Source organism: Primulina tabacum, chromosome 4 (genome assembly GCF_025594145.1).
Source record: "Primulina tabacum isolate GXHZ01 chromosome 4, ASM2559414v2, whole genome shotgun sequence".
In the NCBI taxonomy this organism is placed as follows: Eukaryota; Viridiplantae; Streptophyta; class Magnoliopsida; order Lamiales; family Gesneriaceae; genus Primulina; species Primulina tabacum.
This window is the reverse complement of record NC_134553.1, coordinates 48,318,694-48,333,539: the sequence shown is the minus strand read 5'-3', so window position 1 is coordinate 48,333,539 and position 14,846 is coordinate 48,318,694. Positions and strand designations below refer to the sequence as shown.

Here is a 14,846-nt window from a genome sequence, read left to right as displayed (position 1 = left end):
ATTTGAACCAATGCATCTACCCTATTAGATGTTTATTTCACTACATTACCGAGTTGGTCGTCTTAAATTTTTCATTTATCTTTCCATGGGTGATCCAATGAACTGGTGTACATAACTATTTTTTCTCTTTCCCATGTCATGTGATTATTAAAAAAGAAGTTACGTAAAACGAAAATTAAGTAGTCACTTAATTTTGAGAAGTCACATAATATCTCAAAATTAAGCAGTCACATAATATCTCATCTGGTTTGATGACGCATTTGGTATGGTGTGATACACCAAATTATCAGTTTATAACAGTAATGAATTTTAAAGTTACGCTTGGGAGTAAATACAACATGATACTACTTTCACCATAAATGAGGCGTGCAGTCCAACTTGTGAAATTTCGAAGTTTGAACTCAAACTTGACTGCTTATACCCGTCTTGTAGAAGATCATGACGCTCTGACATTTCTTTGAAAGTTCAGTATAACCTCATTTGCACCAAAAACACTTGCATAAGAACAACAGCAACTAGTTCCTAGTACAAAACAGCACAGGAAAGCCATCTAATTTTCTAGCAATTCCCAAGTGTACACAAGATCATACAAAACTAGGCATCTAACACCATGCCTCCAGCAAACAGCATACTGTGATCAGGGTAAATTGCTGTTGTATAACCAGTGAGACATAATCATCGGCCAAGAAGCTTAACCAGTGACGCACCACCTAAATAAAGACCCATAAGTGGTCCAGCCAACAACAATTGTGTCAGAGGATCAGTCGATGGTGTGAGTATAGCGGCTGCAATTACTGAACCTACTACCACATATCTCCAAATCGACAGCATTTGTTGTGATGAAACCAAGCCAAGTTGTCCAAGAAGCAGTTGTATAACTGGAACCTGAGATAAGAACATGTCAACCAATTAAAATAAGAAATCCATTTTATAACACAAATGCGTAACAGTTGAGAACCACAAGATTTAGAATGAAAGAAAAGAATGGTAGTAGCACAAACATCTTTTTGTCTCTGTGCAAAACCTTTTGCATCTCAACTTCCTTCCGGAAACATTAGCTAAGAGACATGATTCCTTAAACTTCAAAATCCATTATCCAACCAATTCTATTGAGCCTTCACTATTTTATTTTGTTCTTTTGGCGGAAAACATGAAGACAAACAATCAGCGTTGACAATGGTTTCCACATGTGATAGCTATTAACACATCCGTGATACATAGTCACCAGTATATCAGCAAAACCAATACCGAACAAAACCAATACCGAACTGGCCGTCCTCTTTGCACGCCGAAAAAAATTTAAATGAGATGGCAATCTCGGTGTCTTTAGAATTAGCATACAACATCCTCGATTAGTGATTGTATCTGACTGATTAGACTACTTCTCTATTTCATCGAAAACCATATCTCATTACCTTCTGTACAATTTTTTTCCCAACAGTTTAAAAATGAAACAAAAGCGATAATTTCTTCATCCCTTGTTATATTTACTGCTTCATTTCGGCATGGAGTTTAGAAGGAAGTCCAATGGGTGAAAGGTTTATGATTTACCCTTTTACTTTTGCAAGCAGTTGTCAATTAGGGGAGTCGCATTTTAAGCCCGTGTTTTGGATAGAGATTTTATTTTAGGAAATGGAAAATTATTTGGAGATGCCTAAACATAAGCCAATAGACACCATACTAGATAGAGTGAATAATAATAGGCAGACTGGAGCTTCTTAATAAAAGTGAGATGTTCGCAAGACAACTGGACTAATAGAAACATTGAAAATTGAGAAATTCAAGTGTTGCCACCGCCATTGAAAAAGAAGATTATTATTAAAAACAGAATTAACCTGGAAAGACAATCCAGTGCTAAACATAAGCACCAGGATGAACTCAAAGTACTGATCAATGGACCATAATGATTCAACCACTCCTTCGGCATAATTAACAAAGAATGTTAATGCTGCTGGGGTAAGAACATAGTAAGAGAAGACAATGCCCGAATAGAAAAGTATTGAGGACCCTAGAACGATTGGCCCCAGAAATTTCCTTTCTGCCCTTGTTAAACCTGGAACAACAAAAGCTATGATCTCATAGAGAATTACCGGGATTCCTAACAGAAGTCCACAATATCCGGATACCTGCATAAACAATTATACCACTTTTAGTCCTCAAAATATTACAGGTAACCATCACTGTATATCTATTATGTAAGATGAACAAATGCTGTGGATAAGAAAGGTTAACACTTTGTCCGAACCCAGCTTAGATAGGAAATCATCAGACAATTTTAGATTAGAAAATTGTTTTTTCTGGAATAAACCAAAACAAGAAAAATCATTCTAAGAGAATAGTTGGTTCCTATACATCCACTTTGGACATCGTTTAACATCTTGATAAAATCATAAATAATTGTCAAAATGCTATATGATATAACTTCTTTTTACACAAGAAAATCTCTACTTTTTTTCCACTTCCAAGAATGGTCAGTTAATTCATAGTTTGGAGCTTAAAAATCTCATTCGGGTGTGGTAAAATGGTATGTGTTTCAATCATCAATACTTTGACTTTATAGACTATCATATGCACTTTAACAACAATATCACCAAACAAACCACAAGGAAGTGTGCACCACAAATAAAAAAAAATCTTTTTCAGAATGGATGAATATCTAATCACTATAAACTATTGTGAAGGATGGCAGGGCAGCAGTGTTGGACATTAAAACATGCCAGGGGACAATTAAATTGCACCCAAGTCAAAATTCAGTTATCAAAGACTTGCTAACAATATCCTACATGTCTGTATTATCTAATAGTATTTATTACATTTAGTCCCACATCACGATACCCACAGATGAACAGATTTAGGAGGACATGGCTAAAAACTAAGGTTTCTTGAAGTGTAGAAATTTTGATGTGCAAAATCAGTAAAATAAAATGGAGCTTAAAGTACAAATTCAAGGACAGAAGATTCCTATATAGATAACACACACCCATACATTAGCAGAAGTTTCATTTGATAAGAATTTAAACGAACTTCACTAAATGCATAAAAACTTCAACTAGTATGTGTTAAAACTTCAATTAATATCCGTTAGAGGTGTAGAAAGAATTAAGAGCTGATCCAAGAACTAGAATAAGGAATGCGGAAAAAAAAGAATCGGCCATAACCTTCAGAGATGTGAAGAAAAATTCTCCCGGTGCCAATTGTAAGAAACGAACGCCTAGTGCTTTAACCGGAGCTTCAAGAAAAATAATGAGATCCTTTGAAACTGTGAAACAACCGACAACAGCAGCTCCAACAGCCAAAACCGATGTAAAGACTCTCTGTCTGAGTTCGTCTAAATGGTCATATATACTCATTTCTTTATCATCAGGGAGTAGCTCTTTACTAGGATAAAGAAAATTGTAAACATAATTTCCTTCATCATCTGACTCATTGTTCAGGAAAGGATTATCACTTGCTTCGTCAATAGAATCTGCAATGGAGTCAGAAGACATTTTATATAATCTTAACTCATATCCTTTTACCCTGACTTAGATTAAATTTATGAATCAGAAAATCGAAAAAATTGTGAAAGCATCCTGCACGCCAACTTCACACACGTCATATTCAAAAAATTAAAACCATAATAATGCTAGAGGAATGGAAATGGAATGTGGATACTAGATCAGCAATTAATCACATGAGATGAAGAGGACAGATTTACAAATTCCAGCAACTAGTACTAGTAAGCTACATCATCAACAACAATTAGAACAGCAACAAAAACAAAGGAAAGAACACCCAAAATTTTAAGCAGGGACTCCTTAAACTGCTTAAAACTTCTTATTCCAATCAGCAAATGAAACACCACATTTGTATAACAGCAAATGCTTTCAAATACACCACATTTAAAATGTATACAGACGGGCATTCAAATTAAAACACACCACCCCTCCCAGAGCACACACAAGGTAATGGTGAGCCCTACTCATAAGAGTCAAAAAACAAGAAGTTCGACATACTTGTTATTAAGATAATGGACATGAACTTCAGACAAAATTAGATGATGAGGCAACAAAGTGGCCCATAGCCTCTCTATTTAGACAGTAACTAAATTTTATGTTGAACAATCATGAGGACACAATCTTTCTTAGCAAGAAATGCGAATCAGGTGGATTAATGAAGACATGACCATTGAGGAGTTTTTAAGTTCTGATACAGTTATTTGTTTGATTCTGCTATTATAATTTCTGAGATATTAAAGCCATTGAGTTTGAGCAACAGAATACACATCAAGTTCATAAAATCATGCCATGTAAAACAGGTAATTGAATCAATCTAGCAATCAGATAAAGGTGAAAGTTCCTAAAAACCACGGATTATAGCTTATTAATTTGAATTCAACACAAGTTCCGCATTTTAGAGACGGTCACTTGTTTTAAAACCACTAGCAGTGAGGAATAAGTTATATTCAAAACTAACACACTAGCAATGCATAAAAATCTATGTTGCACCATTTTCACATATCGGCTATCTATATTGAGCCTAAGAAAAGCTAACATCGACAAACTACAATCAAGAAAAATCTTGTTCTCGCTGTTCGTCCCAATAAACATATGAAAACTCAAAGCCTCTTGCGTAAGCATCGTCTGAAAACTAACAGCAATACATCATCTCCACAAATCATTACAAGAAAACCATATCTCGTTACCACACAGCTCAAACTACACTCACTATCCGCAATTTAAAACAATCAACATATATAATAAAGCAATAATAAAGAACCCAAATCAAGAAGTTCCACAAAAAACTTCAAAAAACAAAACCTTTTATGTTTTATTGAAGATAAACATTAACAAGAGGATTCCAATATACCGAGTCTATCTTCAACGGCTGAGACAGCTCCATTAACACTGTCACTGCCACTTTCTCGCTGCTTCTCAGCAACGTCTTCAACAGCAGAGCAAACTATTCTGTCTATTTTCTTGAAATTATTCTTTCTTGAAAATCCCAGAACTCCGGTTCTTTCTTTAATGGGCAATGTATTTTTTGATGGGGTAATGGAATTCAAGCATTGGAAACAAATGGATTTGTTGGTCAGGTGTGGATTGGATATGAGAATTCCAGTGCTTCCCATTTCTATTACCTTGTGGGATGATTGGTGGTTACTGGGAATGGGAACTTGATGTGGCGATATTTTTGGTTACGTAGGAGTGGCGCGTTATAGACATATATAACTGCATTTTCTAGTATGCGCTTGTTAGATTGATTATTAGGGGGCTTTTTTTTTAAAAAAAATATTATAAATTAAAAAAAAATTATTAAAATATTATAAATATAGGAGTCTCATAAAAGTAGTACAGTCCGAAGAACAATCTTCTAGATTCAATTTTTAAAAAAAATAAAAAAAGATTCATGGATTCAAATGAATCCGAGAGTTATTTTTGTGATATGAATATGCACACATTCCAACTTTCGATTATGCAAAATTCATTGGCAAAAACTTGTGCGAGACGGGTCGTATTTTGTGAGACATATATCTTATTTGGGTCATTCATGAAAAAGTATTACTTTTATGCTAAGAGTATTAATTTTTATTGTGAATATAGGTAGGGTTACCATTTCACAGATAAAGATTCGTGAGACCGTCTCACAAGAGACCTACTCAAATTCATTTGTGGAAAATTCTCTCTTTCTCTGGTTTAGATTCTTTCCAAGTATGACGCTGCTTTGGTAATATTTTTTGTTATCGAGTATCATTGTATTTTTGAAGTATTTGATAGGTATTAATTTTATTTTTATTATTATTGAAATAATTTTGTTTTTATAGTGTTATTTTTTTATAAGAACGTTTAACATTGTTAGGTAATAATATTTTTCATTGATTTTATCATTTATTTCATACTACTGAATCTTAAAATATAACTTTATTATTTTTGTTGATAATATCTAAATTATTTTTGTGTTTAATGTTGTTATTATTATGAGAACAATAAAAAAAAATTATTTAGAGATTTGTTAGTGTTGGGGATCGATATAGAGTTTAGAGGGGGTGAATAAACTCGTTCCTTTGTTGGTCGTTTTTGCAAAGGATGCTAGAATCATGTTAGAGATTATAGCTTATCTTGTTCAAGTATATAACCAGCAGACCATAATATATAGTGCGGAAACGATATGATGGTTTAAAGGTGAAAATTATAAAACAGTAGGCAGTAGACAATGGTTGTTTATGGAAGTTCGAAAATGAAATCCTCTACGTCTCCCCTTCTTCTGTTTCTAGGAGGTATCATTAAAAGACTTTGGATTTTTACAGTACAACACTTGTACACACCCACTTCAGCAGAACTTATCCTTTGCCTACTGAAACTCTTAGTTTCTCAACACAATAAAACAAATAAAACAAAGTTCTGGAAAATGATACACTCTTCAACCGGTTGCCTGCTGCTAATACTGCTCCAACCAAAATTGTCTATTCTACTGCATTGATTGTCCCTCCTACTGATTCACCGGCTCACATGGCTCATATTGCTCATCTTGCTGAAATCTCAGAATGTATACTCGCAAGAACTCCATCACCAGAAGAAGAGCACTTTGAGAAACAGCACCTTCCGAATCCAGAAGCATACAATCACCAATGATCATTGATGCCACATAACAGGAATATTGTGTCACGTTCTCTTCAGTGTTATGATAATTAATCATATTATTTAGGCAGTGGTTTCGCAAAGCGGTCAGATAAAGGTGTGAACCTTTAATCTGAGAAGATGTAGACGTAAAACTCAACCAAGTTGTGCAGTGCTGTTGTGACGTATGTTTGTTGTACACGGTATCTACACAAGTGATGAGCATGTCATCGATATTCAACCCCCAAATAAGTGCAACGTCCTGTAGGGTGATTGTTGCCTCACCAACTGTAAGGTGAAATGTGTTTGTCTCGCGACGCCATGTCTCAACTATGGCTGTAAGCAAGTGATTATCATAATTTTTAATAGGACCACACTAAATGACACCATAGAAACTCATGCGTGCTAGACATAGGTGGGCACAGAGGTGAATCCCAGCATTATGCAATATCCAAAGATATTTTTCAGTCAGACGTGGAGGTATGAGTGCATCCATGTTTTCAGTGTTGATATTATTTGAAATATGTCTACCTCACAAATACAACACATTATTCGTATTTTCAGCCATCTTACAAAAAGAAAAAAATCAGGATATAAACAAATATTATATTTTTTATCAACAAAATATAATTACATATTTTATATTAAATAAAATTATTTTGTTTCTAGGCTGTAAATAATAAAATGTAGATGCTGACGATTAATTGATAAATATGATAAATGTGAATAGCTTATTTTAAAAATAATGAATAATTTTTAATACATAAATAAGATAATTACTTTAAATGATTAAGTTGTCTTTACTAAAAAATATTAATATATAATATTTCTGTAGTGAGATGATATTATATGATAATGATATTAAATAATATTATTTAAGGAATAATAAAAAACATTTAGTTTTGTTATTTTTATTACATTAAGCAAATATTAACTGATTCAATAACATTTTTAAATAATATATGAAACTAATAATTATTTCATTTTAAAAGATACTAATTTTAACTAATATTAATTAAAGAATATTAGTTTAAAATATTATCATACTATATCATACTAAAATTAGCTAAAAGAATAACAAAAAAATATTAAAATAAATTTAATATTATTATTATAATTACCATGTGCAAAATTCAATTCAGTCAATCAAATTTTTTAAAATTAGTTTAGATAATAATATATTAAGAAATATTATAGATATTAAAATTAATCTTATTTAAACAAGTACATTTTATAATTTGGTGTACCACAACATAACAAATAAGTTGTTTACTAGCCGTGTATGAATAAAAATCACGTGTGATTGAGTCATACATTGATATTGGTTAATCCAAAATATTTTAATATATGTCAAATATTATTAAAATCATTCTTATTCAAAATTTCTAACTATACGATGTCTATCTATTTAAAAAAAATAATGATTCATAATTAATTATTTGTCAAAAAATATTAATTTATACTCTCTAAATAATTTTTTTATTGTTCTCATAATAATAACGACAATAAATAAAAAAATAATTTAAATATTACAACAAAAATAATAACGTTATATTTTAAGATTCCCTCGTATAAAATAAATGATAAAATCAACAAACAATATTATTACCTAAAAATATTAAACATTCTTATAAAAAAATAATATTAGAAAACAAAATTATTTCAATAATAATAAAAATAAAATTAATACATGTCAAATATTTCAAAAATACAATGATACTCAATAACAAAAATATTACCAATGCAGCTTCGGATTTCGGAAGAATCTAAAATGGAAAAAGGAAAAATTTTGCACATATGAATTTTGTACCTTATCTCTCGGGAATTATATGGATGATTTTTTAAAACACCGCATTTAAAATATTATTAATTTCATATAAGATATTTTGTGTTTTTTATAATTTCACAAATGTGCTACACGTTTTTGAGTTTGTTTTCTGTGTAAAGATTTAATTAATATATATTAATGAGACGAGTCAACATGAGTCATATTTGTAGTCAAAAAATATTTTTGACATGAAATGTAATACTTAATTTTATATTTAAAAATAATATTTTAGACATAAAAATATATTTTTCATAGATAGAGTACTTTCACTTTCTCCAAAACATATAACATAACTAAAAAAAGATATTCTTACAGTAAAAAATGACATTTCATACAAAATAATTTTTTTTACTAATTGGATAGAAAATTTGTCTAAAAATATTAAGATATGCAAATGATTTCACATTAGTTTTATTGAATGTTTGCCAATTTTTTTCAAAAACTTTGAAATGCAAACCGAATATGGCTATTTTTAGCCATTCTAAAAACTGGAGGGTATAATTAAAATTTTCTGAAAGCTCAGGGCCTTAACTATAATTTTGACAACAATACGCCTCCCATCACGGCGCTTCTGCTGCGTCTCATCATTCCCGCCATTTTTTCTTCATTTCCCCAACACTCACTCCATCGATCTCTCTCTTTCTCTGCGCGCACAAACACAGTAGAATAGGGCACAAGGTGGAAGAGAAGGGAAGAAGTATGCGCAGAGAAAACCATGCGGAGCAAGCGCAAATTATCATCAGAAGCAGGCTTTGCAGCCCTTCTTTCGTTTTCTCCATTTTATCCGACTCCCCAGATTCCAACTACAGGTTTATTTATATTTTTGCAATCGGTTTTTGATTAATCAAAACGCTTTTAGTCCAATTCTCACTGTTTTGAAAAGCTGATGCATGGTTCGGTTCTTCTGATTCTGAGTGGTGATAAATTTTTATTTACTTTCTTTGTACTATAGATTTGTAGGTATCGGAATTATGAGAACGAGTTATGTGTTGTTTTTTGTTTTCTTTGTGTTTATGAGGAAAACCAAGAACTTCAATGCTTACACTCTAGGAATTCACAACTAGTTTTAAAATTTCTCAGAACGTTAAGAGGCAAGACATCAGTGTTGTAGTTTCTATGGTAACTCCAATCTCCTCAACAATGATAACCTTTTCAGTGCTTAGAGATTATAGGAGAGCCAAGTGTTTCAATTTAGCAGTTTTGGGGAAAATTGTGCTTATATTCTTTATCACATCATTAAGCAGACCTCTTGCTTCATTACACTTTTTTTCATCATATTACTTTCAGTAAATTGAAATATATAGTATCGAGCTCGGTGACTGAGGCGTGTAACAATTCAGTTCTGCTCTTGGGTCCTCGAGGCTGCGGAAAAAATGCGGTTTGTAAAGTTTCTCCATTATATCTCTAACAATAGAAATTCCAAAGATATTTATTTACTTTTAGATTAGATTGCACGCTGATTATTACTTTTTGAACATGGAGTGTGTCTTTCTTTCTTCTACTCTTTTATATAGGTATTGGAGCTAGTTCTTGAAGATATATTAAAAGAGCACCCGGATATGATCTCTGTGGTATAACTTGCACTGAAATATGGATTTAAAATATCTTCTTGTAAAATTTAGTAATTATTTTTGTTAAAATGTGTAGCTCAACAAGATTTAGATTATTTCTGGATTTTATCCTGAATAGTATTGCTGCTATTTTTCAGATAAAGCTCAATGGACTTCTTCACTGCGATGACAGTTGTGCATTAAAGGTCTGAATACGCATATACGATTCTTATTTATATGCATTTGTAGTCCAATACGACTTTTTGTTGATACAAAGACGCATTTTATAAAATCACCTGTGGTTAGTAGTAAAACAAGGAATACAAAAGTTCGAGTCAAGTTATCTTGATTAAAGATGCTCGAACGTTCTGAGAAACGTTCAGATCTGATCAAGAAGTACATTGTAATACATAGGGCCAGGGAATCCCACATTATCATCTTAACAAAAAATGTGTATATTGCTTCTAATTTGTCGAAGTCGACCCAAATGTCGTTGACTTGTATATACGGGCCTTTCCCATGTTTCTTAGTTGGTATAAATCTGTATCAACTAAGATCTATCAGGGGTTAAGCCAAAAGAAAGAGCCTGTTTGATGCATAACTAGTTTTATACCAAAATTAAATAGCTTTATCATGTCTGCTACAAATCATAACAATATTGCCTGACAGAAAGTCCGCAACATGGATTGATGATATTTACTTTGCCTCCTACCCCAACTGTCGTGCAGGAGATAGCTCGGCAATTATGCATCGAGCATCAGTTACTTTTCTCCAAAATGGTAATGCAAAAGCTTTATTCTGAATGGCCAGATAATTTGTCAAATTTTCACATTTTATCCATTGCTTTGTACAAATTCATCAGGCATCATCTGATGACAACACCCAGTTCTTGGTGTCCATGTTGCGGTAAGTCAATTGAGATACTATTTTCCACCTTTTTCCAAATTGGGAGATATCATTCAGTTGTGTATAAAGTTTGTGTATGTATTTAAGAGGCTGTTGATTTCTGTGTTTATGACCAGGGAGTGCGGATTTGCCCATAAAACAATCATTTTTGTGTTAAATGAGTTTGACCTTTTTGCACAGGTAATGTTATCACCGCAAAGAGAAAACGTCACAAAATTGATGGAGTTTTTGGTGTTCACCTTCTTGACTAATTGCTTACATCATCCACGTTTCCTCTGGTGTAGGGTAAACAGCGACTGCTTTACAGTTTGCTTGATGCAATGCAATCTGTCACATCACAAGCTGTTGTCATCGGTGTGAGCTGTAGATTGGTATGTAGCCTTTTCTTTTGGTTGTATATACCACACCTCATTTTATGCACCAACCCATGATTTTTAAACTTTCTTGGCCATCATAGATGACTAATGATGAGTCTACTGGCTACAAGATTGAAGCTCCATTTGACTTTGTGGTTGATCATTGATGCTATCGCTGTGATCATTCTTAATCAAGCTTTATTGTATATGTGAGCCAGTCTGTTCTTTCGGGCTTGTCATGATGCATTCACCGAATATCACGGCAATTTTGAGAATTTCATAGTTTGAAGTGGCTTTCATACATTGGGACATGTTAAAAACCGAGTTGTGGTTTGTAGGACGCCGATCAACTTTTGGAGAAAAGAGTAAGATCTCGTTTTTCACATAGGAAGCTATTGTTCCTTCATCTCTCTCGAGATGATTTGCATAGGTAAATTGTTAATCACATTTTTCAAATGACATTGTGCTGACTTAATTTCCCATTATTGACATTGTTGCGAACCCTATGACCGCAGACTTTTAGAGCACATTCTACTATTGCCAACGGATGGAAGCCTTCCACACGATTATGTAGCTGCTTTCAACACAAAGCTTCTTGTATCCTTCCGATAAAATTTATCGATAACGGGTTTGCTATTGAGTACACAATTCCTTCAAGGCATGTAACTAGAATGGCATCTATTTACATTAGATTTAATCTAACAATGTAACGTACGAAGGGATTTCCTTTTTCTGCTCTACATGATCAATTAGAAGTACTAGTCCTTAGCTCCATTAATCGGGGTTAGTTATGGTGTCTCCCTTCTGCTAGAGAATTGTTCAGTTCGAAAAGTTTTGTTTAGGTTTCCTTCTCCATATGCATTGAAACAAAATAGTCTGTAAATCATGTTGCTCTATGTCCTCAAATATTACTTCTCTTTCCCATCTTTCTGCAATCAATGCATATGGCCCCTTGACATATTTCAGCATATACTAGCAGATGAAAATTTTCAAGGAATCATTGATGTGTTAAGCTATCCTTATTCAACTGTCAGCGAGCTATCTAGATTCTTGTAAGTGTAACTCATTATGCTTTGAAGTGAATCATGTACCATGCATAATACTGCAATCTCTTCTCCCTGACACACCTGGATCACGTCACTAGGTTTTCGACTGTTTGTCGAATGGATTTGAATCACGGTATCCTGTCTCTCGAGAACTTTAAAGCTGCACTTACAAGTGTACAAAGGCAGCCAAAGATGGAGGGTTTGAAAGGTATGTAAATTTTTTAATCCACCATTCTGTGGAGTTCTATTCAAATTTTGCATGTTTTATATTCTTTACAAATGCCCTAAATTTTTTTTTAAAAAAAATTTAAAAATGGCTTTACCTATTTTTGTGTCTCAATCTACTTATTGTAACCATGTATTTGTGCGACGGTTAATACTGGCCTAGAAATTGAGTGATGGGAGGATGAGAGATGAGGAGCTGATAAAATGTAATTGATCTAATTATATGGTCTCTCTGGACCAAATGTAGTTAAAGGATCTCAAGATTAAATGCCTTTTAGACTTGCAGAAAAGCCACATTGATATTTTAGGGAAAGTGAAAAGGTCAAGAGCGGCACCTGCGATCTCACAAAGTGAACTAATTTGCTCATTCTTTCTAATTTGAGCGTTTTGTTTTTTCCATTTTCAAGCACAAACTGTCTTTGCACCTACTCATTATTGTTTCTCAGTGATCAAAATGTCGAAGGAACAACGTGAATCTTAATTAGTCTTCTCTTGGACTTCTCATCTTGATCTTGGGTGTATCTCACGTAAGAGACGTGATAGTAAAAAATTTATTACATCTGGAACTCTTGCTGTCAATGCTCTTTTAAATTTGGTTTGAGCTTCGGAGGAAGGATGGAGGCAGTTATTACCTATAGTTAGCCTTTATTGTAGAATATCGGCAAATTTAGGTAGTGTTTGCCACCACTAAAAAAGTGCTTACATTTTTTTTTTTACAAATTTGTGACGGAATAATTCATAATCACTTTTTTTAGAGGTCACAAACTTTCCGTAGATTGCTGAGCTCCAATGTATGGCATTTTTTCTTAATAACTCGAAAGTTTGGATGGCAGGAACAGAATTTCGGTGTAGATTCTCACAAACACACTGTTAAACCTTTCACGTTGGTCTCACTGCAAGTGAAACTCATTTGTGCAGATTGCTCCATTTTGGAGCTTTACGTTCTGGTTTGCATGAAGAGGTTGGAAGTCAAAGAGCTAGAGTCATGCAACTTTAATTCCATAATGAAAGGTGTGCAGAATATTATTTCCATGCCTCTCTAGCCACTTCCACAGATTTCTCCCTGGCTTACAATTTTTTTTGCAGAGTACAAGAGCATACATGACACGTTCCAAACATCCGACTATTATGCTCGGAATGTTTGCTTAAGGGTGTGTATAGATAGCTTCACTATTAACTCAAGACTGAGATTTTCCAGCTTCTTAGCTTATGACCGAAATGTTTCTCTATGTCCAGGCCTTTGAGCATCTTTTGCAACGTGGACTAATCTCCTTTGAGGACAATAGAGGGCACCTTCAGTCTTCCGAGTTTCGTCCAGTGAAGCTCCTGATATCGTGGCATGAACTACAACAAGGATTGAAATCGCATCTCTCTTGTCCGGTATGTTCTCTCGAGATTCAAATTCATATATCCCCCTTCACACGTACATTTATGTGTCAATTGTCTGTATTCGGATCTCCTGAACAAGATGATGCTGCTGATCATGGGATTTGACACATAATGCTTGCCAACTTTTGGACGGATGTAACAAGTTCAATCCTTCACCGATAATAGAAAAATGTGATCGATGCCTTGCAGTAAAATTTTGTGCAGCTGACACAACTTTTTGTCCAACTTCCTCATATACAGTGATTTTAGTTCTTTCCTGGTTTGTTTCTCATTTCCAGGTTCTCTTGCACAAACTAATGGATGGTGGAAACTGAAATATTCAGAAGACCGTCTGTGTTTTGTGCTACTCTTGGGTATCCAAACTCGCCCTTATGGAGTGTTTGGAAGGGAGAAAATGGGATCCGTGAGATTTGGAATCAGAAATTCTATTATAAGTGTTTGGAAACATGAAATTTATAAAAGAGATTGATATTTGAATTGAAAAAATTTGAAGAGATTTGGTTTAACTAAATGAAATTTTTGTCAAATTAAACATATTTCGTGGGATTTCATAAAGATTTGAACTATAGACAATATAAAAATCATTTTTAAATATTAACTTTGTTATCAAACTCATAAATTTTATATATTTTTAAACTTAATAAATATGATAATCTTTTTTGTTTTTGAAAGTGATATTCCTAAAATTATGTATATAATTCACATTTTTATTATAGTCTATAGATATATTATATTTCAATGATTTATGTAAAAATAAAAAATAAAATATTTTATACTTAAAAGCCCTATAACTATTAAAAACATCCATTATTTTTAATATTAAAAGTTTAATTTATCAAATTTTGATCAAATGCCATGATGAGTTTTTATTTCTCAATTTTTTAAAACTTATTCAATAACGAAATGTTTTTAATTTTTTTATAGTATGATTAACATATATGAATATTTAC

The 14,846-nt window shown here is 33.0% G+C and overlaps 2 protein-coding genes across 3 annotated transcripts; one reads left to right on the top strand and one right to left on the bottom strand.

Moving 5' to 3' along the window:
* Positions 1-211: 211 nt before the first annotated feature.
* On the bottom strand, positions 212-5,184 carry LOC142543612 (sec-independent protein translocase protein TATC, chloroplastic-like). The gene is made up of 4 exons (XM_075650976.1): positions 4,849-5,184; positions 3,159-3,466; positions 1,836-2,126; positions 212-885 (listed from the first exon to the last, which is right to left on the bottom strand). Exons 1-4 carry the CDS (start codon positions 5,108-5,110, stop codon positions 676-678), a joined length of 1,071 nt encoding a protein of 356 aa, XP_075507091.1. The 5' UTR covers positions 5,111-5,184; the 3' UTR covers positions 212-675.
* Positions 5,185-8,987: 3,803 nt separating this feature from the next.
* Positions 8,988-14,386, top strand: LOC142541737 (origin of replication complex subunit 4). 2 transcript variants are annotated; one of them, XM_075648202.1, is made up of 16 exons: positions 8,988-9,233; positions 9,712-9,802; positions 9,939-9,995; positions 10,133-10,180; positions 10,703-10,753; positions 10,837-10,880; positions 10,997-11,060; positions 11,165-11,251; positions 11,575-11,666; positions 11,752-11,833; positions 12,203-12,288; positions 12,381-12,490; positions 13,426-13,518; positions 13,594-13,658; positions 13,744-13,887; positions 14,175-14,386. In XM_075648202.1, the coding sequence occupies exons 1-16, from the start codon at positions 9,124-9,126 to the stop codon at positions 14,208-14,210; spliced, it is 1,260 nt and encodes a 419-aa protein (XP_075504317.1). In that variant the 5' UTR covers positions 8,988-9,123; the 3' UTR covers positions 14,211-14,386. The 2 variants fall into 2 exon arrangements, with proteins under 2 accessions (XP_075504317.1, XP_075504318.1); XM_075648203.1 differs by lacking the exon at positions 8,988-9,233 and adding an exon at positions 9,242-9,543.
* The last annotated feature ends 460 nt before the right edge of the window (positions 14,387-14,846 follow it).